Source organism: Barbus barbus (genome assembly GCF_936440315.1).
Source record: "Barbus barbus genome assembly, chromosome: 3".
NCBI classification, from domain to species: Eukaryota; Metazoa; Chordata; class Actinopteri; order Cypriniformes; family Cyprinidae; genus Barbus; species Barbus barbus.
Genome location: NC_136731.1, coordinates 15,471,877 through 15,497,017, shown reverse-complemented (window position 1 = coordinate 15,497,017; position 25,141 = coordinate 15,471,877). Strand labels below are relative to the sequence as shown.

At 34.1% G+C, this 25,141-nt stretch overlaps 3 protein-coding genes and 1 pseudogene across 5 annotated transcripts in view; 3 read left to right on the top strand and 1 right to left on the bottom strand.

The window, feature by feature from the left end:
• LOC306853099 (serine/threonine-protein kinase LMTK2-like) overlaps positions 1-9,678 on the bottom strand; it is a 47,812-nt gene extending 38,134 nt beyond the window's left edge. The window contains exon 1 of one of the 2 annotated variants that reach the window (XM_079390285.1): positions 9,153-9,678. In XM_079390285.1, the coding sequence (XP_079246411.1) occupies positions 9,153-9,234 (82 nt within the window). In that variant the 5' untranslated portion in view covers positions 9,235-9,678. The remainder of the gene's footprint in view (positions 1-9,152) is intronic. The other variant, XM_079390284.1, reaches the window with a different exon arrangement.
• A 3,414-nt stretch (positions 9,679-13,092) lies between these two features.
• Positions 13,093-15,101, top strand: LOC306858305 (parvalbumin beta-like; the record flags this gene model as incomplete). Its single annotated transcript, XM_079398758.1, has 3 exons — positions 13,093-13,153; positions 14,629-14,761; positions 14,855-15,101. 3 exons carry the CDS (start codon positions 13,093-13,095, stop codon positions 15,099-15,101), a joined length of 441 nt encoding a protein of 146 aa, XP_079254884.1.
• A 2,703-nt stretch (positions 15,102-17,804) lies between these two features.
• pvalb1 (parvalbumin 1) lies at positions 17,805-21,406 on the top strand (the record flags this gene model as incomplete). Its single annotated transcript, XM_079384770.1, is given in 6 exon segments — positions 17,805-17,888; positions 17,892-17,902; positions 18,289-18,368; positions 19,048-19,180; positions 19,265-19,374; positions 21,381-21,406. Coding segments are annotated over 6 exon segments (444 nt in total).
• A 1,667-nt stretch (positions 21,407-23,073) lies between these two features.
• LOC306849598 (parvalbumin beta-like) lies at positions 23,074-24,601 on the top strand (annotated as a pseudogene). Its single transcript has 5 exons — positions 23,074-23,230; positions 23,695-23,761; positions 23,849-23,981; positions 24,081-24,190; positions 24,319-24,601. The product of its transcript is annotated as a parvalbumin beta-like (transcript).
• The last annotated feature ends 540 nt before the right edge of the window (positions 24,602-25,141 follow it).

Genomic DNA, 25,141 nt, shown 5'->3' with positions numbered 1-25,141 from the left:
GACTGGTTTAAGTGCTGCTGCTAGATTGCTCATAGAGTTATTGGATAATGACTCTGCAACTGCCCAACTGAAAATAAACAATGGTGATTAAGTCACGTTTTGTGTGTAAAGTATAATCTTTTTTTTTTTTTTTGACAACACCCCACAAAGTACAGGAACAGGGTGTTTCCAAAAAAAAAAAAAAAAGCCTTGGGCTTCCTGACTTTAAAGTCTGTTGCAGAGAAATTGTGTCACAGGAGCAAGCTGAAACACAGCCAAGTCAACTATCAATAGCATTCCTTCCACATCTAGCTCATCTGCATGGAACAATGTGAAGATGCAGCGAGGGTGAGAAGCGAAAGACGGCACACTCACACTCTACACAAAAAAGGCTAACAAGGCAGAGTAAAACAGAAAGACAGTCTGACTGTGACTAGGGATGTAAACATGAATCAATGCCTTGATTTTGCAATACAAATTCAAAGCATTAATTACAAAAGTATAAAAATCAATTGTCCATTTTAGTTACGTAAGAGCAAGTGTGGCCATTTGTAACTTGAATGTGCAAGACTTCCTGTCTCATTCACTTTTTATATATATATATTTATATATCAAGTGTGCTATTTGCATTTGGAATCGGTTGCTGTCAACTGTCAAGATGAGATCCAAAGAGCTGTCACTATCAGTGAAGCAAGCCATCATTAGGCTGAAAAAACAAAACAAACCCATCAGAGAGATAGCAAGATGTAACATTGAAACCCAGCGTCAATGTCTATGCGTTCCAGACTTCAGGCTGTAATTGACTGCAAAGGATTTGCAACCAAGTATTAAAAAGTGAAAGTTTGATTTATGATTATTATTCTGTCCCATTACTTTTGGTCCCTTAACAAGTGGGAGGCACATATGCAAACTGTTGTAATTCCTACACCGTTCACCTGATTTGGATGTAAATAGCCTCAAATTAAAGCTGACAGTCTGCAGTTAAAGCACATCTTGTCCGTTTCATTTGAAATCCATTGTGGTGGTGTATAGAGCCAAAAATGTTAGAATTGTGTCGATGTCCCAATATTTATGGACCTGACTGTATATCTGTATATGTATATGTATATATATATATATATATATATATATATATATATATATATATATATATATATATATATATATATATATATATATATACACATACAGGGCTTGACGCTTACCTTTTCCCCAAGGAGCACATGTGCTCCTAAGTCAAAAAATTTAGGAGCGCATTAAAAAAATTTAGGGGCGCAATTCAAATTTTTCAAATGAGGTGTTTTAGCTTAATAAGGGGATACAAAGAGACATTTACAAGCACAATTATTTAATTTATCAGAATACAGAAAGTACACAAGGTTTTTAAATAATTTTACTTCAGACACTATTTAATAGGCTAATTATGTAATTAGTTATAATCCTATTAAACTGTGTCGGTATAAAATTTTCACAATAATCATTGAAGCTTTTGTCACGGTATATGTTTTTGTTTTTAAATCACAATATATAATTTCTAAGTGAAAAAAAGTGTTGTCCTCCTAACAGGTTAAATAACTTTATTAAAGATAATTTACTAAAAGACTTTTATAAAAAATACATAAAAATATAAAGTAAACAAGTGTTTCAAGATTAGAGTGCAAAAGATTGTTCAAATGAACGAAAGAACAGTCCCATTTGTTAACATTAGTTAAAGCAGGTTAACATTAACTAAAAATGTGCAATAGATAATTGTTGCAGTAGTTAATATTCTTTGTTAATGTTGATTAATAAAAAATACAACTATGTTAGTTAATGTTAGCTCCATTGAATTATATTAAGACAACTTTTGATTTTATAATGTATTATTAAAGTTGAAATTAAGATAGCATTATTAATAAATGCAGTCATTGTTTTTTTCATGTTAACTAATGGACCTTGTGTTACTGAACAATAATAACGAATCAGTCGTTGATATATAGATAGGCCCACTGTTCTCTATTATAGATCAGTGGATGGGCCATGCTTTAGCTTAGAAAAATTTTTTGAAAATAAATAACTCATTAAGTCTTTAAGTAAGAATTATTTGATGCTATTGTGAAGACTTAAGCGAATATAAATATCTAAATGACTGAGTGTGAAACATTATTTACACAGTTTTAGGAAAGTAGCACAGCTGATTTGTTTACTGGGTTACCGGGGTAACGGCAGCGGCAGCGCCCTCTAGTGGCGAATGTGCGTCATTCAGCGCGTCTTCACTTTAACTCGCTCCGCTTTTCTTCTCATCTGTGCTCATTTAAATTAACCCGTTGCATTTTTAAAGTTCTAAAGTAATCATATGAGGCTGCATCGCAATTTTTCCATAAATAAACAGAATAAATTAATACGTTTGTTATAGGCTACTGTATAAGTTAGGCTGTTTTGTATTTTGTTTTGTATTCGCACTTGTGCTCCTAGATACATTTTCCAGTTCGCACACATCTATTTTTAGTCGCAAATGCGAGTGAAATGCTCGCACTGTCGAGCCCTGATATATATATATATAAGGGCTGCCACTAACGACTATTTTTATTTCGATTAAATTATCGACTCATTTATCGATTAATCTAAACAATTAATTCCCCACAAAAAATCAACAATTTTACTTAATATATTGTTAAACCAAATGAAATCCAAATTTTTATGAAATCCTTTTTTTAAAGCAAAAGTAAAGTGAAAGTGATTATTTCAAATTAAAATATATATATATTTATAAGCTTTTTTTATAATTTCTAATTAAAACAGAATAAAAACAAGTAGAATAAGAAGTAGAATAAGATACAATGAAATCAGTATTTAAAGAATACATTTGTACTACAGAGGTGGCACAGAAGAACACACAAGTGGCTTGTAGGTGTATCTTCAGATGTTTAATGAGGCTCAGAATGCAATTAAATTCATAAATTCATGTTGAGGTTAATGTTTTAAATATACAATTTTGAATGTAGAAATATTTAATGATTTAAATAACAGAAAAGATACGTTAAAAATGTAACTAGCACTGCCAGTAGGTGGCGGTATGTCACTGATTTGATCACTGAATCATTCATGTAATTGATTCGTTCGAACCAAGCGGCAACCTCCCCGTCTCTCTCTTGAAACCAACACGGAAGTGAGTTAAACTGCAATTCGTTGACTGGCCGCTTGAGGTTGGTGTCAGAAGTGAGTCAAATCTGTATCTCCTCCATGTTAAAATGCCAACTTTTACAGCAGAAAAAAACGTGTTTACAGCCTCATGTCTGAATGTGTTTTGGTCTATACAGCTAATTTTGCCCTTCATGACAACTGTGAGGGGGGTGAATTTTTTTATAACTCATCCGTTTAGTTGATTAATCCTTAAAGTTCTGCATAATTAAGGGTGTGTCCACGTTTGAGTGACAGGTGGATTCCCGCTGCTGTGGTCATTAGCCGTGTGTCTGCTGTCTGTTAGCCGTCACGTTACCTCAGCTAATTTATCGTAAAAATAAATAAATTCCAGCCACTAATCTTAGCATTTCTGCCGTGTTTGCCGTGTCGGGATTATTTCACTGTCATAATGACTTGCTGTGGGGTTAATTGTATTAACAGATCGTCCCAGAAGAAGCCTGGACTACATTTTTTCCGGTGAGTGAAATTCTAATATAATTTCATTTATTAATTTTATTTTGAATAATTTATTTATTATTTATAATTGCATTCGCGTCGAGGTAGGTGGGCGTGGTTTCAGCACCAGGCACCTCAGCTCCACCCAGGTACCGCTTCTTTGCCCATTTTCGTTTATCCGGGAGTGACGCGCTGCCAAGATGGCGACGGTCGGCTACGCCCACTTTAGGCTTCAAAAACGGTCTTCAGAACTCTATGGGTGACGTCACGGACACTACGTCCATATTTTTTTACAGTCTATGGTTCGAACGGCTGATTCATTCAGGAATGAAGTACCTGACTGTCGAATGGGTAATTGAATCATTGACTCACTAGATTTGTTTAAAACGCAGTTCATTCATAAACGAAACACCACTGTGTTTGAATGGAGATGCGCAGCAGCTTGGCTGGGACTTTGTTTGAAACTATATTTGTTGATGAAATAGAGCAAAATAAGGCAATAGTGTTGTAGTCAGACAATATAAGTCAATTAATATTAACTTCTTGTTTAATGAACTGTTGTATTAAATCAATATCACATTTAGTTCATCGCGATCTCACAAAACTCAATTATAATCAACGAAGCTCCTTACACTGCACAGTGAATCTTATTTACTCTCCGTCTACACTTTTTTTGTTATAATGAGAGAATACGTCTGTGATACATTACTCAACGCTGCAAAAACACGTAAGTACGTTAGAAATCTATAAAGCTCCCTCAGCGCAAACACAAATATTCTGATCGGGTCAGTCGCACTGGTGCTCCTAAATATTTTTCATAGTCGCACGCAGTAGTTTTCAGACGCAAATGCACTGTAGAGCCCTGCTACTGATACTAAAATTATAATCAAAAAACATTTTTAAAAAGGGGTATTTACCAGAAATATTATTTACCAGAATTTATTTAGGTGAAAAATGTAAATGTGCAGTAAAAAAAAAAAAAAAATAATAATAATATTATTATTATTATTATTATTATATATATATATATACATATACATATACATACATACATACATATACAGTGGGTATTCAGACCCCCTTAAATTTTTCACTCTTTGTTATATTGCAGCCATTTGCTAAAATCATTTAAGTTCATTTTTTTCCTCAATGTACACACAGCACCCCATATTGACAGAAAAACACAGAATTGTTGACATTTTTGCAGATTTATTAAAAAAGAAAAACTGAAATATCACACAGTCCTAAGTATTCAGACCCTTTGCTCAGTATTTAGTAGATGTACCCTTTTGATCTAATACAGCCATGAGTCTTTTTGGGAAAGATGCAACAAGTTTTTCACACCTGGATTTGGGGATCCTCTGCCATTCCTCCTTGCAGATCCTCTCCAGTTCTGTCAGGTTGGATGGTAAACGTTGGTGGACAGCCATTTTTATGTCTCTCCAGAGATGCTCAATTGGGTTTAAGTCAGGGCTCTGGCTGGGCCATTCAAGAACAGTCACGGAGTTGTTGTGAAGCCACTCCTTCATTATTTTAGCTGTGTGCTTAGGGTCATTGTCTTCGGCCCAGTCTGAGGTCCTGAGCACTCTGGAGAAGGTTTTCGTCCAGGATATCCCTGTACTTGGCCGCATTCATCTTTCCCTCGATTGCAACCAGTCGTCCTGTCCCTGCAGCTGACAAACACCCCCACAGCATGATGCTGCCACCACCATGCTTCACTGTTGGGACTGTATTGGACAGGTGATGAGCAGTGCCTGGTTTTCTCCACACATACCGCTTAGAATTAAGGCCAAAAAGTTCTATCTTGGTCTCATCAGACCAGAGAATCTTATTTCTCACCATCTTGGAGTCCTTCAGGTGTTTTTTTGTATCTTGCACTGAGGATAGGCTTCCGTCGGGCCACTCTGCCATAAAGCCCCGACTGGTGGAGGGCTGCAGTGATGGTTGACTTTCTACAACTTTCTCCCATCTCCCGACTGCATCTCTGGAGCTCAGCCACAGTGATCTTTGGGTTCTTCTTTACCTCTCTCACCAAGGCTCTTCTCCCTCGATAGCTCAGGGATTATGTTCGTGGACGATTAAAATGTCTCCACGATCTGCTTTTGAAGAAATATGGTAGTATCGCGCTACAGCACACATAATGTCAAATACAGTTCTGGCGCCTCCGTCTCTATATACTGTACAACACGACATACAGCAGTAGAGTTACTCTGACAGAACACTGCACTTATTCGCGATCGCAAAAGTACATTATTTGCACACAAGCCTTGCTGGTTAAATGTTTAATTTGCGCGCTGGTCTGACGTGCGCTTTTTCTGAGCGCATACACCCGAAGCACGGACACTAAAAAGCCTGTCTAACAGCGCCTGATTACTCAACTAAGTTATATTTTGCGCTAATACTCTCAAAACACACAAGGTTTACATACAGACTGAGTTGGTTATCTCTAAAATAAAAGTAAATAGTTAAGAGAGAAACGGATGCGTGCCTGTATATTAGATGCGTGCAGCTCTTAAAGGGACAGGACACTAAACATGCTGTCGACTGTCATTAAAGGGATAGTTCACCCTAAAATTGAATTTCTGTCATTATTTACTCACTCACATGTTGTCCCAAACCTCTATTAATTTCATGTGCTGAACCCAAAAGAAGATATTTTGAAGAATAAAACAGAATTTCAAACAGTTGCTGGTCTACATTGACTTTGTAGCAGGAAAGAAAAATCCTATGGAAGTCACTGAGGACCAGCAACTGTTTGGTTTTCCACCTTCTTCAAAATAGCATTTATGTTCAGGAGAAGAAAGAAACTCATTCAGGTTTAAAACAACTTTTGAGTAAATTATGGTATTAAAATAAAACATTATGACAGAATTGACAGATGACAGAATATTTATTTTTGGGGGAACTATTCATTTAACGTTAACAAAACACAAAGAGAAAAATCACTCACTATTCTTGACTGAAAAACTTTAATACAGTTGCTTTAGGAATCAGTCTATCTAGTGTTTTATTTTTATATTTGTTCATTCAATTTCATTGAATGCTCTGCTAAATACACCTATTGTACCTGAAAATAAAGCACTGTTTGTTTTATTTGTATATTATGTGTATTTGTAATGTGTATCTTTGTTCTTATTTTTTAATAAGAAAGATAAAATAATGACAAAGATTTTTTATCTTCGCCCACTTTGGCCTAAATATCTGCCATGCATCTTTGTCTTTCTAGTTTGGCTGTAATGCTCAGACAACTTGTAAAACCAAAATAGTAAAACTAACATCACAAAGAATCGTGATAAAATCGGGAAACGGGATATTTCTCAAAACAAATTGTGATATGATATTTTTCCCATATCGCCCACCCCTAATATGAGTTAATTATGCTGCTTGATATTGCAAACTGGTTTTTGTAATCATATTAATTTATTAGTATAATCAAACAAGATTCTGTAGAGCAAATAGTTTACTGTTTACTGCACTTTGTTATTCTTCTAGTTATTACCTATTAATAAATAAATATAATTACCTGTAGCGCAAGTCTTGCACATTCACAAAAAATAGTTCCCTTCCATGTTAAAAAATAAGGTGGATAATATGATAATAAAATCTAATGTTCATGTGTATATTTTTGAAATATTTAATCATAATTGTCATACCAAAATTACATAAATAAAAGAAGAATCAGACAGAATCAAGACCAAATTTCAGATTTCTTAATGCACTGCATCATTTAAAAGAATCATAATGGAATCAAATCATTGTCAGAGTAAATATTTACACCCCAGAGGCACCTGTCTGAATGTTTCAAACACCCTGAATGCATATAACAAAACCAAAGCAGTGAGGAGAGCAGTGGCTATTAGTCAGCTCAGACTTCATCACATTGCGCTGACTGCTTCCCTCACTACATCATCATCATCGGTACTTACTAATTAACCAGACCATTTGCTTACTGAGAAACAAATGGTCCAACTGGCCCTGTAGAAAGTGGTCTTGAAAATAAAACTCATTACATGTAGATCTATGTACAGGTCATCTTTCTAAAAGACCTAACCAAGTAAATCATTCACCACTTATAAGAGTGGTATGCTTGGGTGTACACGCTGGCTTACTGTAAGTCATGCTACCTGTTATAAGGAAGTAGTCCTACTCACCTTTGTCCAAATAAGTCTATTGTGTTTTATATCACGAGTGACACTTACGCTTTGGGGAACTTACAGTCAAAATGACAGTAATCATTTCAAATATGGTTATGCCTACAAATAAATCCTTATCTATTCTTTTTGACTGAATGAGCTGTAAATCTTTTGAGGTTATTCATGGTCTGCTGAAAGTAAATTGTTCATTTTGACATTTTAAGTTTCTTTATGATGTTCAATGGTTGAGGGGTGAGGAAAATAATGTCTTATTCTACCCAGTTTTTACAAATGTTATAGCTTGAATTTAAAGCTAAATGTTTACATTTTAACTAAAGTTTCACTCATAACTCGCACAAAGCATTATGGGGAGCATGAAAAAGGTGGATACCTGACCTGGTGAAACCAAAGACCACTAAAAAGTGTAAATCATGCATCAAAAAAATGGTTTACAGTTCCTGTAGCTCAAACAGAAGCATATGGCACAGGCACTGACAACAGAGGAGAACTGGCCCCCGACTGAGCCTGGTTTCTTGCTGGTTTTTGGTTCCTTGCCGCTGTCGCCTCTGGCTTGCTCAGTTGGGGACACTTAGTTTCTAGAGATTATCGTCAATTTGATTTCACAGATACTATTTAAACTAAACTGAGCTAGAATCCCGAATCTCTGAATTCAATAATAACTGAAAATTGAGTGTTTAATCTTATCATTATAAATTACTGACACTCTATCCTCCAATTTGATACTGTTAAGTGCTCTGACACAATCTGTACTGTTAAAAGCGCTATATAAATATAGGTGACTTGACTTGACAACACCAGTGTTATGGTTTTGATTCCCAGGGAATGCATGAAGTGATAAACTGTATACCTTCGATTCATTGTTAAGTTGCTCTGGATAAAAATGCATAAATATAGAGTATGTCAGTTGTTTGATGACCGTATCACTTACTCACCACATCTGCTTGCAAAACCTCTCACAGTGACACATATACTTGTATCATCCTGAAGGCCAACACAAAGGTCTAAGATTTGCCTATTACACAACACTCACTACTGACCCATTAAAGCACTCAAAAGACCAAAACCAGGAGTAATTTAACATCGAATCATGGCCACCAGTTAATATATGAATGAATTTACAGTTCCTAAACAATGGTAATGTTGAATCAGTGCTTATTTGCTGATAGTTCTGCTCACTGTCAAGGCGGTTTGTGTACAGACAGGTCAGCTGTCAACTCACCTACTGACAGCATAACAAAAGACTACCATGGTATTTGGACAAGTCCCTTGGCGTACATACATAATACCACAATACTATACCATAACAGCCCCACACTACATTTATAAAGGACAACGTGAGTGAAATATGAGCAAACGCACATTATAATGTGATGTGTGATGTGACAGTGTTGGACATCTTACCTGCGAGTGTTTTTGAGACTGGAGCAGCTTGTGAGAGAGTAGCAAATCCTAGTAAACACACACCTCCACGAAGAGCCTCCATCCTCAGCACTGCAGCTAATCCACTATCACAGCTACCAAGAAACGGCTATTACATCTAAATAAATAACGTAAATGACCCCCGAATTGGCTCATCTATGTCTATGTACATCTATATCGTTATATCAGCCGTGTCAAAGACTCATGTTGTGTGATATTAGTCATACGTCGCGTTATAAGCGTTAGCTAACGCGACAGTTCTGTGATGTTTATGAAGCTAAGCTAATGCTAACCGCTACCGGCGTCTTATTTGCGATTATGTCTCATCGTTTTAAACCGCTCCTTCGTTTACTACCTCTCTCGGACGATTAAATGTGAGGATATGTCTTTTCCCAGCATTGTAAGACTTCTGGGTTCGTGGAAAAATCAAAAGCGCAGTAAACAGAGAGGTCCAGCATCACATCTCCGCACGAGCGCCATGTTTCGTGAAGTCGCGCGCGACGCGGGCGTCGGTGACACAAACCCACGGTGATTAGATGACATTAATGACACTGAGAGAGAAAAAAGGTTTCGACTGTGATGAGCAATGCAAAACCTGTATTAGGAGGAAACTCTCACAACATCCTTGATGTGCTTTGTATTATACCACAAAGGCCTATGATTATTATTATTTTCTTGATCTATGCATGAGAATAATTATTATTACATGTATTATGAAATATAGTATAATATAATTATTATATAAGTTATATATACTTTATCACAGGTTACATTGCTAAAGGGCTAATGCAACTTTTTTTATTTATTTATTTATTGCCACTTATTTTCAGGTCATTTGATGAAAATGTATGAAGATAATGAGTACCTCTGAAATTAGACAAAAAAATGTGTTGTTTTGTTTTGTTCAAGGTAGGCCTAATTTAATCAATAGTATTTCAGTAACAGTTTTATAAGGCATTTGGTGTAAAAAAAAAAAAAAGGCCACATTTTTGTAAGAAATTAATTTGTGGTTTGAGGCACATTGCCTGTAAAAGGTTTTTAAATTTTTTTTGAAAGGAGTCTCTTATGCTTACCAGGCTGCATTTATTTGATTAAAAGTAAAAATCGTAATTACTGTTGATAACTAACACTGTCGGTTGGAAGTTTGCAATAATGATGATTTTTTAAAAATGTTTTTCACATAATGCTCACTAAGGCTTTTTTATTTGGTTAAAAATATAATATGAAGCAGGTATATTGTGAAATATTATTACAATTTCAAATAACTGCTTACTATGTGATTATATTTAAAACTGATATTTATTCCTGTGATATAAAGCTGAATTCTCAGCATCATTACTCCAGTCTTCAGTGTCACATGATCCTTCAAAAATCAGTCTAATATACTGATTGCCGCTAAATTACTATTTGTAGTTAATTACTCAAACTGGTTCTAATTATTAGTAATGTTGAAAACAATTTTTGCTGCTTAATATTTTTGCGGAGCTCATGATAATTTTTTTTCAGGATTCTTATGAATGATGAATATAATTTAATATAACGGCATTTATTTAAAATATAATTATTTGTAAACTTAAATGTCTTTACTGTGCAGTTTTGATCTATTCAATGCATCCTTGCTGAATGAAACTATTAATTTCTTTCTTTTTTTTATTCAATAAAAAATCATACTTATCCCTAACTTGTGAATGGTGTATCAGGGTTTCCACAAAAACATGCAGCAACATACAGCACCATAGCTTCATTTAATAACAGCAGAATCATAGAAGGAGCTGTTACAGAATAGCTGAGATATATAAAATAAAAATAAAAATGGTATGAATACTTAAATGGCTTTTTATATTATAAGTATATGACATTTTGTTTTCTCACTATGGCTTGTTGCCTATATCCACACTATACAGTATCACCATAGAAACTCACTCCCCAATGCCTTTTCCCACTGCTCACCACTTTATACAGTATGCTCACCATATTAATATGATGTTTCATCGAAAGAAACGTCTTTTATCTTTATTTTTCCCAAAAAAATTATGTTCCTCCAGTTTTGTATATATACGGTTCGGCAACACTTTAGAATAGGGAACACTTATTGACTATTAACTATGACTTTTCCCTCAATAAACTCCTAATTTGCTGCTTATTAATAGTTAGTAAGGTAGTTGTTAAATTTAGGTATTGGGTAGGATTAGGGATGTAGAATAAGGTCATATAGAATAAGGCATTAATATATGCTTAATTACTACTAATAAATGGCTAATATTCTAGTAATATGCATGCTAATAAGCAACTAGTTAAGAGACCCTAAAATAAAGCCTAAGGTTCTTATCTGTGCCCTTTACTCAAAGAAAAAAACCAAATAAAGAACAATAAATGTTGGAAATGTATGAAAAAACTGAAAAATGTATACACTGTAAACATAAAAAAAGTTAATCTGTAAAATATAAATATACTAAAATGTATTTTAAATTTATTTCATGCTAAGTATACTAGGCTATATACATTTACATATTTATGTGCTTAATAAAAATACCCTGCAATACCTTTAAATCATACAAAATACAAAAATCATACACTCCTCATCAAGATATTAAAACACATTTTAGGCTTAATATAAATCCATGTGCATTGTACACTAAATAATGTTTAATTATTATTTTTATATCAGTAAGTCTCAAGCAATATATCAGTAAATATGTTAACAGATCTGAACTCAAATAAATGTATTTTATGAAAAAAAAATGTACTATTGCTTTTAGTCAAATCAAACAGTGACGATTTGATATCCAACCAGCTTTAATTTCTAACTGATCGTCATGTTAAATCTGAGTAGAAATGACAGAAAGTATTATAAAATGTTGAATGGATGGGAAAATATTTTATTATAACATTTATAATTTTGTACAAAATGTGTAAAATATATTAGTACTTGAATATTTTTTTGGTGACACTTTACAATAATGTTTCATTTGTTAACATTAATTAACACAAAGTAACAATTAACAAGCTTCTATAGCATTTATCAATATTTATTCATGTTAAAGTTGCATTTGTTCAAAATTAACTGATGCACCATGAACTAACATGAACATAATCATTTCTATTAACATTAACAAACATCATTGTTAGTTCAAGTGAGTGTTTATTACTATTTTATATTTTAGCTTATTTATTCGATGAATATATTATAAGGCGACCTCATCTCATCACCATCAACTTTTTTGTTGATTCTAAGTTTTATATACAATTCTGATTTTTCTTTGTTATTTGGATTTACAATTCAAACCAGAAGATATTTCCTTTCCAGCTTCATCGCAGGTCTCAGTAGTAAACCAGAGCCAAGATCACCTGAGTCCTTCATAAGCATATATGCAAAAATCACATCCTTTCAAACCAATAGCTATCAGAAATGATCTGCTTGGATTAGCTAATGAGGAGGGAGGTGTTTTGTGGCCTCCTTGGGTTTAAGGGCACGGGTTTCACGCTCTCTCTGCACATTAGGTCCCAGAACTGCAGGAGAGGGTCTCTGTTTCTCCATTGTTCCTGAAGATACACCTGAAGAGGAGCACATATCACTTCCACAGCCCATCTAAAGGTGAGTGCCTGCTTCTTAACATATACTATATCCTAATATAGAATATGAAGTTGTTTTTGGTGGAGTCAGGTATCTAAATCAGAATTTGAAGTTACATTTTTTTTTTATTGCAATGCATTGCATCTTTGCATTTTCCCAAGGTCATAAGTAATTTGAGCTTAGTAGCATTTATGTTAATGTTTATACTGGTTTATTGGTACATTCAAAATGGGCAGAAAAGCTTGTAAAAATGTCACTGTTCAATTAAAACAAGCATATGCTGGATTTAGAATTTTATTGGATCTCTAATTGCAATTCGTATTTGTAGTACTTCGGTTTTGAGGAAACATGGCACTTGCAGGACACCTGAAGCAAGATGACATTGCTGCCGCTATCAAGGCTTGTCAAGGTGTGACACACACACACACACACACACACACACAATCAATCATCAGAACATGCAACTGATATTTATGCTCATCTACAAGAGCACATATTATTCATATGTGATTTGTTATTCTCACTAACAGCAACAACACGAAGGGCTGCTTTAGTTACAGGCACACACACACACACACACACAAGTACATGCTCGCTGGGAGACTCCCACAGGCTGGTGAGTCCGGGGCATTGGGGATGGGTAGATCCAGGTATCCAGGCAGCCGGAGACTGGGGAGCAGCTGCCACCAGGATACCAGTGTGTTTGTGCCTAGCATCCAGAAACACACACACACACACACACACACACACTCACCAACCACACAGATATCAGATCACAATCATGCTTACTGTAACTATTCATCACAAATGACACAAAAATATGTTATCCAAACCAATGCAATATATCAAATATCTATTTTTAAATCACATGCACATGCAAATTACACTCTCAGAAAAAAAAGATACAAAGCTGTCCCAAAGAAGGTACTAATGTATACTTCTAAATGACTAATCATGTAGCTTTAAAGTAGTAATATGTAGCATTTAGGGGTAAATAAGGTACAGCTTTTGTACCTTAGGGTTTATTAAAATGATTATACAACCATATTGAGTTAGTATTAATGCAAGTAGTAGTAGTCCTTTCTCCATCAATGCCAAACGGTTTGTATTCTATTACACTAAAATAAAATAAAATAAAATAAAATAAAATAAAATAAAATAAAATAAAATTAAATTAAATTAAATTAAATTAAATTAAATTAAATTAAATTAAATTAAATTAAATTAAATTAAATTAAATTAAATTAAACAGGGCTAAATTTAAGACTTATTTCTCTGAGCTGCATATGAAATTGTCATACAGTTTTAACATAAACTAATAAACTATTTGATGCATATTAATCAGTCATACATACAATAAACAGGTAAGAAACTGTTAAGATTTCTGCACTCCAAAAAATCATGGCATAGTTTATAAACTGTTTGTATCTATTCGATTTTATTTAAATAATTATATTCAAGCATGTTCATTGAGAAAAAAAAATATATTCATTTAAAAAGTATGAACATAGTTAAAATATCACTGAAAATAATGTGGTCTAGAAACAGTTTTAACTTAGAAATTGCTAGTAAATTTCACAATTAATTAAAGAAAACAAGTAACAAACTGAAATTTGGAAGTAGAAAAACTGAACATTGTCAAATGTACTCCAGTAAGTAAATATATGCTGTGGAACAAGCAATATTCCATTAGATTTACTGATGATTGATATATATATATATATATATACATATATATATATATATATATGCATTACATTTGGTTTATTAGCTTGTGTCCATTCTAAATGGATGGAAATTTCATATGAGTTCAATTACATAAATCTTGAATGTAGGTCTAAATATTTAATATTCTATTTTGTTTATCATATTTTTGTCTCTCAGCCCCAGGGACTTTTAACTTCCAGACGTTCTTTGAACACGTGGGCCTGTTAGGTAAAGCTGCTTCCGAAGGCGAGAAGGTGTTCAAGGCCCTGGACCAGGACAAGAGCGGATTCATTGAAAAAGAGGAGCTGAAGTAATGCATTCTTTAAACCATGTGTACTCATGGATTGTATTATTAGTGTATGTATTTGAATTATTGCATGCTGTTCTTTGATTGTGTCTCCAGACGCTTCCTCCAGAACTTCTGCCCAAAGGCCAGAGAGCTCACAGAGGCCGAGACCAACACTCTCCTGGCAGCTGGGGACAGTGATGGAGACGGCAAAATTGGCATGGAAGGTAAATCCAGATCAGCACTTAGGCCTTGCAGAATAGGCCCCTGGGAGTCGTACTCCTATAGAAACCAGGGCTCCTCCTTCACTGTCTGGCTCCTGCTTCAGCCTGAGGGACTAATCAGCTGTACAAATGAGAATTAGACCAATTCTACTTCCTTTAAAATGTACAGACGCACTGATTGTCTTGAAAGACTGGGAATTGACTGCTGGGAGTTCACTCTTTCCCCAGTCAAATTAACATGTCATTCCGGCAGGGTGTTTGACTCTGGCAGTGAAGAAAATAACTTAGATTTGCATGTGAGGAGGATCCACACTTTCATATTTACGGAATGTATTTTTTTCTGAGAAGTGTTATATTAGACTATAGTATATTATATTGTAATATTTGGGGAATTTGGAAACATGACCTCAAGATTTCTGCTGATATTGTCAAAATTAGTTTTGTAGAAGTCTTTCCAAAACTACAATATACATTTTTAAAACTAAATTTTTAATTTGAAAGAAATGTATTGGACAATATTGAGTGGTCAGCATATGGGAACTCTTTTAATACTCTGATAGTTTTGTCTGTGCTGAAATAACTGCACTTTCATATTTACAGAGTGTACAGACATTTTTAAAGAGATTTTTAAATATACCTGAACAGTATCAAATATTTAGGACAGCATTTCACTTGTTTTTCTTGCTTTTCTTTGTTTTTTCTCAGAATTCTGCGGCTTGCTGAAATGAAAATATGGTGAATGTCTTCACTGACTTGAACTTCATTTCATGATTCTCTCTTATTTATTTGCATGCATTAGCCTATCTGTGATAGTTTTTTTTACGTGAGTTGCTTATTAAAATATGTTTAGCAAGTCTTTGTAGTAAATGTGCAAATTGGGAACACATCAAAACTTGATTCTGTAACTAGTGATCATAGAATGTATGAAACTGCTCAATAAAATGAAGTCTCCGAATACAGGAATTCTTTTATCCAGCTTTGCCTCATGTGATCTTTTATACTGTATGAAGGACATGACAACAATAAAAAACACCAAAATAAAATAAAATAAAATAAAATAAATATTTGACATAAAAACTGAATTTTAATTTTTGAAAGGAAAATCGCATACAAATTAATATAGGAAAAAGAAAGCACTACAAACATTACAGAAATAAACACCACAACAATAAAATAAAATAAAATAAAATAAAATAAAATAAAATAAAATAAAATAAAATAAAATAAAATAAAATAAAATAAAATAAAATAAAATAAAATAAAATAAAATAAAATAAAATAAAATAAAATAAAATAAAATAAAACAAAGCAAAGCAAAGCAAAGCAAAACAAAACAAAACTAAATAAAATAAAACAAAACAAAACAAAACAAAACAAAACAAAACAAAACAAAACAAAACAAAACAAAACAAAATAAATAAAATAAAATAAAATAAATACTGGACATAAAACTGAATTTTAATTTTAGAAGGGATAATCACATCCAAATTAATATAGGGAAAAGAAAGCATTACAAACATTATAAAAATAAAATAAAATTAAATAAAATAAAATAAAATTAAATTAAATTAAATTAAATTAAATTAAATTAAATTAAATTAAATTAAATTAAATTAAATTAAATTAAATTAAATTAAATTAAATATTTGACATAAAAACTGAATTTAAATTTTTGAAAGGTAATTTTTGAAAAAGAAATGTGTGAAAATCCCATCCAAATTAATATAGGAAAAAGAAAGCACTACAAACATTACAAAAATAAAAATTAATAAAATGATAATATTAAAATAATATTAATTTAAAAATAGCAGGATACACTGCAAAAACAAATTCAAAGTTGTAAATAAAACAAATATTATTGGAGTGCATTTGACAAGAAAATACTATTTCAGTCTTTATATGTCAAAATTTCATGTTTATATTATTATACAAGTTTACATTATTCTTGTCAATTTTTGTAATTATTTGTGAAATTTAGTCATTTCTGAGATAAAATTGTACACAATTTTTTCCCCAGTGGAAATAAGAAATAAAAATAATGGTTCCAATAATTTAAAAGATTAGCAATTATGAAAAAATGAATTAACCAATGTGTTTTACACTGTAAAAAATGATTTTTCCGAGTTGTAAATAAAAGAAAGCTCATTACCATACATTTTTCAAGACAATAGTATTTCAGTCTTTATACATCAAAATGTCCTGTTTAATTCAATGTTTTACTTTGCCATGCCATTTCTATGTATTTATTTATGAAACACACCAGCAATTTCTGAATACAAATTATTTTAAAGTAGATCCTACCCTATTAATTTAGTGTACAATAAATACGAAGGGTGTTATGAAGCTTTCATCATCAGATTGCACAATATGCTTCATGTGGGCCATATACGTCTGCTAAAGTTTCAGTATTGATCATAATAAGCCCCTAAATGCCGGTGCAAATTATTCTTATCATGCAATGACATGATTTACAGCCTCGAGACGCTGTTTATTGCACCACAGCTCTCCGTCCAGAGTTTCTAACCTGGAAGAGAAACCCGATCCGGTCCAATCAAACAAACACACGCTCTGTGACATCTGATGTGTTTTTGTCCAGAAATGCCAAATTAAAGATGAAATAAAAGTACTTGATCAAACTCTTGATAAGGTGGGAACGGATGTCTGCTTAACTCGAGCCGGCCAAGAGAGGAGGGCCTCATGATCTATAGGGTCCCACACATGGTTCTGAACATCGTTTGTGAGACTAAAAATAGCCCAACTTGACTACTGGACACATTTTTTCGACACTATTTCTAACGTAGACCCACATGCGGTATCTGTTACTGAGCTTCGAACTCCTGTAAATGGTGAGACTGAGGGTATATAAGCTGGGACCCCCAGAAGCCTTGGTCACACCTCGACTAACTCCTTCGGTTTTTCACTCGCCTTAGACAAGCGCAAGGTGAGTCTATGCAGCGGATGCATCGGTCTACAGAGGCTCGTCAACATATTAACACTTTAGGATCACGGACAGGGCCTGTGGAATATGTTGTGTTAATGGGGAGCATCAGGAGCATCCCACTGTGAATGCAGAAGCTAAAGATGGGAGACCTTGGACGCTAAATGGCTTGACACTGAGGATAACTATGTAGATGATAAAGCTTTGCGATCGGTAGTGCTTTAGTGCATATGTGCGAATGTTTCTGTTGCATCTGTGTAAGAGGCTGATTGATCTGAGTAACATGAGTCTCTGGTGCCTGTGTAGATAGATGTTTGAACATATGGGGGAAAATGGGATTGTTTATCGATGAATCAGTTGTTCTTATTCAGTATTTTGCTGTTTTGCAGCTTAATCAGAACCAGAAAAATGGCCGTTGCTGCTATGCTCGCCGCAGCTGATGTGGATGCTGCTCTTGCTGCCTGCCAGGGTAAGATATCATGTGATAATCTTATATTACAGTTTAGCACAACTGGGTAAATACCGTATAATAATGTTTTAATACACATGAACTAATGATCTGTGAAGCACGGCAGAATGCACGGATTAAGATTGGAGACACAATCGCTTAAGATTTTAAAGAGATCAAATATTAGCTGTAACTAATAACGGAAATGAAATCATTGTGAGTTTTTTTGGGCCAGTACACTTCTATATAATATTTCTGCTTTTTGATTACTTTTTGATTTTTCTGTCATTCTAAAATGTGAAAAATAATAAGAAGAAGATATGCGTGTGCAAACCTTTGACTGGTGTATGTTGAAAGGAGTATTTAGTGGTCTCTTATAAGCTGAAAATACACTGTGAAAAAAAAGTTGAGCCAACTTAAAATTTTAAGGCAACCAGCTTCAGCAGATTTTTGAGTTCTCTCAACGTATTTTTGTAGGAGATTCTCAACTTTTTGTTGTATAAACTTAAAACAAGAAGTTGAGAAACTTCTCAAACTCACAAATCTGCTGAAGCTGGTTGCCTTAAAATAAAAAATAAAAAATTACAGTGTAGCTCAAAAAGTTGCCCCGTGTATCATCAGTGTAAAAGTGCTGGACACAGCCATTCTCATGAGCATGTTTCTTTCTGGTTTTGACATCCAAACCTCTCTCCACATGCAGCTGCTGACTCCTTCGACTTCAAGGCTTTCTTCGCCAAGGTCGGCCTGTCCGCCAAGTCCGCTGATGACGTCAAGAAGGCTTTCGCCATCATTGACCAGGACAACAGCGGCTTCATTGAGGAGGACGAGCTGAAGTGAGACTCTTAATAAATCATTGACCCTGGATAGTGTAAAACAGTGGCGGCAGGGTTAATAACAGGCCTGTGCTCTTCCTGTAGGCTGTTCCTGCAGAACTTCAAGGCCAGTGCCAGGGCTCTGACTGACAAAGAGACCAAGGCCTTCCTGTCTGCTGGTGACAGTGATGGTGATGGCAAGATTGGAGCTGAAGGTACATGAAATATGCCATTTTGAAACCAATTTACATCTCAGATGAGATCTAGAAAGGAAGTCAGGAAAGGAAGTCTAAGCTCTTGAGTGCTTGGTAGTGGAGCTTGCCTTTTTTGGTTTGTAGATGCAAGTGAGAAAGCTTGGGTATAAACCCTAGAAGTTGGGAAAAGCCTGCAGTGTATGACAGAAGAAATCGGCCTGAAATAGTTTGTGGTAGTTTTTTATTCATTTAGCATATCTTCCCACGTAATATCACAACATAACATCACCCAGTAAGGATAGTAAGGATTATTTCTGCTTGTTTGTCAGGCAAATAATTCTGATTTCTAGTCACTCTGCCAACATTCATCCTGGTCTTTTAAAAATGTACATTTCTAAGTGTAGATATATATATTTTTTATATATATATATATCAATATTGATAATTTGCAATCATATTTTCAACCCATTCAAGTGAATTTTTTTTTTAAATGTAAATTGTAGATATAATTTTTTACATGTTTTAATATTTACTTATATATTTATACATGTGCAAATTTTAAAAACATAAATGAAAAAAAAAATCCTATTCTATATGTAATTTTTACATATATATTTAATATTTACACATTTATTAATATGCACATTTTATATTTATTATTCGTAATATTGTTTTATATTTATTTAAATATTTACTTATATGCATTCATTCATATGCAAATTTGACAAATTATGTATTACTATACATTTTCCACACATGTATTTATTCAGTTTCTAAAAGACAATTTGCAATATTTTCAACTCATTCTTATGGATGAGTTGTTTCTTATGAATTCTACCAAGTGAAACAAATGTACATTTATAATTGTAAACATAATTTTTTACATGTTTTAATATTTACATATGTATTAATATTTTAATATTTACTTATGTATTACTTATGTACTATATTATATATTTATTTGTGTGCAGATTTTACAAATAATATTTATAATACATTTTCCACACATATCATTGTTTTCATCCAATTTAAAGTTCTTTGCACAGAAAATTTGCAATAACATTTTTAAACTCATACTTGTAGATGCTACCAAGTGAAAATTTTTGAAAATGTAAATACATTTAAATGTATTAATTTTCCATCCAATTTGAAGTTTTCCACGCATTTCCCACAGTTTTCCATCAAATTTGAGGTTTTCTTTACAATGAATATTTGCAGTAACATTTTTAGTTTTTACGTATGTATTTAATATTTACACATTGATTCATATACATATTTTATATTTATGATTCATAAAACCATTCATTATTACAACTTTTCCACACATATAATTCAAATGTTAAGGTTTTTTTTTTTAAAGAAAATTTAACCCATTCTTATATATTACGGATATTAAGATTATCATAAATCATTCTTGCGATTTTAACAACAAATATGAGTTAGAGGATAATCGTCAGTTAGATTATTGCGGCAACACTTTAGAATAGGGAACACTTATTGACTATTAACTATGACTTTTCCCTCAATAAATTCCTAATTTGCTGCTTATTAATAGTTAGTAAGGTAGTTGTTAAGTTTAGGTATTGGGTAGGATTAGGGATGAAGAATAAGGTCATGTATAATAAGGCATTAATATGTGCTTAATTAGTACTAATAAATGGCTAATATTCTAGTAATATGCATGCAAATATGCAACTATAAGAGACCTTAAATTAAAGTGTTACCAATTATTTTAACAAGCTAACAAGCTGACAAGGCAAGGCAAGTAGGACAAGTGACAGTGCCATTAACTGAGCCAAAATGCTCTCACACTGGCCTCAGGCCAGCAGGCCGTTCTTATTATTGAGCTCTGCCACTGTCACTGTCTGTTTACTTGGCAGCATCCACTGAAGCTCCACTGTAGTGTAGGATGATGAGCAGTAGTGCAGTTTATCAACACTAACAGTCCCCTGATGATATTTGGAAATGAAATTGGTGATATTTGCAGAATTGCCTAACGCTAGTCTCATCTCTGTCTCATCTCACAGAGTTTGCTGCTCTTGTAAAGGCTTAAATTTTCATCTGACCAAGACCCTTCCAATATCAAGGAACCAGAACTCACGACAGCTCACACCTTTCTCAGCCGAACTTTTTTTTTATATGATCTTATTTATGACTCAGTTTTGAGTACAGTGTCTGAATGAGGGTACTGGTTGTGTTAGTTGGATGTAATATTTCAAGCCCATTGGCTTGTGCACATGTACAATCTTGAATGCACTTCTGGGGAAGAGTGAAAAACAAGGAATAAATATAGTTTTGGTGTAACATGTCTTTGACGCTGAATCTTTTGGGATTGTGCCATCACCAGATATCCTCCCAGGCAGCTCTCATGATAATGCACTCATAGTCAGGGATGTCCTGCAGGCCGCTCTTGGCACGAGGCTGGCCGAGGGAAGGCCGGGAGATTTGCTGAGATGCACTGGAAGGGATTTGCAGAGGGTAGTTTTCACATGCCCAATTAAGAGTCCATGGCATGCTCAGAATAGCTCATCGGACATTTAAACAAAGCGCCAACCAAGCTCGGTCTTCCAAAACCCATTAAACGCCCTGCAATGGGCACGACTTCATTAGAGCAACTGGCAATGCTCTTGCAATAATGTGCTGTTAACCGTAATGGTGAGTCAAACTGTTGACATTCTTAATTAGACATTTAAGCTTTTAGACAACTTATATAATTATCCTTAATTCTAATTTAGAGTGACCATTTGTCCTCGTTTTCCTGGCTAGGATTTCAAAATTGCCCAAATTTCCCTATTGACAGTGTATATTTGCATTGCTTTGAACCGTTCTCTGTAGATCATTTCCATCAGAAAGTATGAAAACAAGAGGAAAACAAAGCCGAAAGCCAGACATTTTAGAAACGACAAAAAGAGAACGTGTCTATTATAAAACAACTTTCAGCTAAGCATTAGTGAAACATTTATTCAACAAGTAGAAGAGTTTCTGACTGTAAAACCAGTCAGAGCTGGATGAACTTTGCTGCTCTCTGCTGTTTGAACGTTGTATGCAACTGTCAGGAGAGAATATACTTTATAATATATTATAATATACTGTGTACATTCACAAGAATAGCTTAAGAGAGGCGAATCTGCTCCTTTTTGATAAGTTCGATGAAAAAAGGTACAAGCAAATATTGATTTAGCAACTTTATATTAGTATAGTTCAAGTTCAAGATTAAAATAATACATTTAAGTCATGAACATATAATGCAGAATGAAATGAAGAATGGAGTTGACCAAAAACAGGGGTTTTTCATTTTTCCAAAAAGAAAACAGCATTAAAAGAAAACCAGGACAATTTCGGACAACATATTTAATGTTGTAAAAGTCTAAGACAGCAAGCACAAACAAAAATCTCATGCAAAATGAACTATCAGTATGACAACTAAATGAACAAATGAAGCATTTTACATGGAACTGATAACAATATAACCAGTAACATAAGCAAACACAACCGAAGAGTCCATACCCAGAGCACGAACCGAAATCTCCCTTTGAAAAGTGTCTCGAATGTCTCCCTTCATATAACCCGGTGAGCAAGTGTCCATAGGAATATGTCCATGCACTATCAGCAGCGTGTATTATTAGCAAGCAAGTATATGATGGACGTTTTTTTTCAAACGCACCTTTTAAGCATCTTCATTTTTGAAGATAAATATAGTACAGTGTGTCTGCTGGGCGCATGTCAACTGGCCCCTCGGCCAGCGGGTGTCTATTACATTATGATTCATATTTGGAGTCGCTGAAGGTATATAAGGGGGAGATCAGGGGCCCGGAGATCACTGCAGTTCACAGCTCGAGTCTTCTGAAACTAACTTCAGCACCAAAAGACAAAAGAGGTGAGTTTGCATTGGGGACCAAGTTTATCTCTGAAGAAAAAAACAAAACAAAACTGGACAGGTACATCCTGAATTGGTTTCGGAGCAGTCAGTAATGGAAATGAGAAGCTTGCATCCTAAATTTTCCCTTCATCTGAATTCGGCTGTGGGATTTCTTTTTGCCTGCGGGTTTATTTTAAGAGGACCTCCTGGTCACACACACTGGAGTCTTTTGGATTTAACATCCTCGTAACTCATATGTGACATGCTTCCCTTTTCGCTGTTTTTATGGGATTTGCATGGTTGATGGCATGAAACAAATGAAATGTTATTAGATTAAACATTGTCAGGGATTAAGTAAACCACAACTGCATGACTTTTAAATGTCCATATGGAGGAGACAAACTGGACTAAATGCATCTGAGCTTTTGGAGCTCAAACAATGAAAGTTGTGTGTAATATTTCCTGTTTTGATATCCATTTAGCTAAAGATGGCATTCGCCGGAGTCCTGAACGACGCTGACATCACTGCAGCACTGGAGGCATGCAAGGGTGAGAGACCCCACGAGCAGACAGATCTTTAACACACCGGCCTCTATTAAAGCGTGTATTTATCACTCTCCTGTATTTCCCACACAGCTGCTGACTCCTTCAACCACAAGGCTTTCTTCGCCAAGGTCGGTCTGCACAGCAAGTCTGCTGATGATGTGAAGAAGGCTTTCGCAATCATTGATCAGGACAAGAGTGGCTTCATTGAGGAGGATGAACTCAAGTAAGAGTCTTTTTTAATACTAAAACTGGACTGATTGGGCTTTTAAACACCATAAATGAAATCTCTGTTCTCATAAGTTGACGAATCGTGCGTTTGCAGACTGTTCCTGCAGAACTTCAAGGCTAATGCCAGAGCACTGACTGACGCCGAGACCAAGACTTTTCTGAAGGCTGGAGATTCTGATGGTGATGGCAAGATCGGAGTTGATGGTCAGTCGAGACTGAAATATTCGAAATGCACCTTAATATGCACTTCAGGGATATTAAAATGCATGCTATAGAAGGTTAGAAGAGATATTTAACACTACTAGATCTGATTGTTTGTTTCTTTCTGACAGAGTTCGCTGTCTTGGTTAAGGCATAAATGGCTTCTGACCAACAACACCTCTTGCTCTGAAGGAACAACTTTGCCCAAGACCTCCCATTTTCATCTTACTATAAATAATTTTTATACACATGATGCTTATGTGAAGTTTCCTCCCGTGCAGCACACTGTCAAAACGATGACTGTGAATGTAGCGGTTGTGTCTCCTGTCTTAAATATGAACTTTGCTTACTGTAAAATCTGATGCACTTTTACGGGAACGGATGATGATACGAAAAGAATAAATATTCTTTTTCAATATAGACTTCTTTTCATTTCTTCTCGCAAAACTGCTTTTCACTCCAGCTGTATGCGGTAAGTTTATAACCACATTTCCAGTTCAGTAAAATCAAATCAAATAAAACAAAAATATGTTTATATTTGGTGGGTTATCTGGGACCACTGCCGTAAAAGCTGCAAACATTAAAAATATTTTTTATTATTAATGGCTGTTTGTTTGGTGGATCGTGCATTCATTCGGTTTTACTGCATATGTGAAATACCTATATTCACAAAGATTATAGTTACTCACAAGCCAAAATAATTTAATCTAGCTGTTTTCTTTTGGTGCTGTCAAACGATTAATCGCGATTAATCGCATCCAAAATAAAAGTTTTAGTTTACATAATATATGTGTGTGTAATGTGTATATTCATTATGTATATATAAATACACACACACATGCATGTATATATTTAAGAAAAATATATTATGTGTATATGTTCAGTATATTTATATACATAATATAAAATATAACAATATAAATATATGCATATAAATACATGTAAATATTCAAA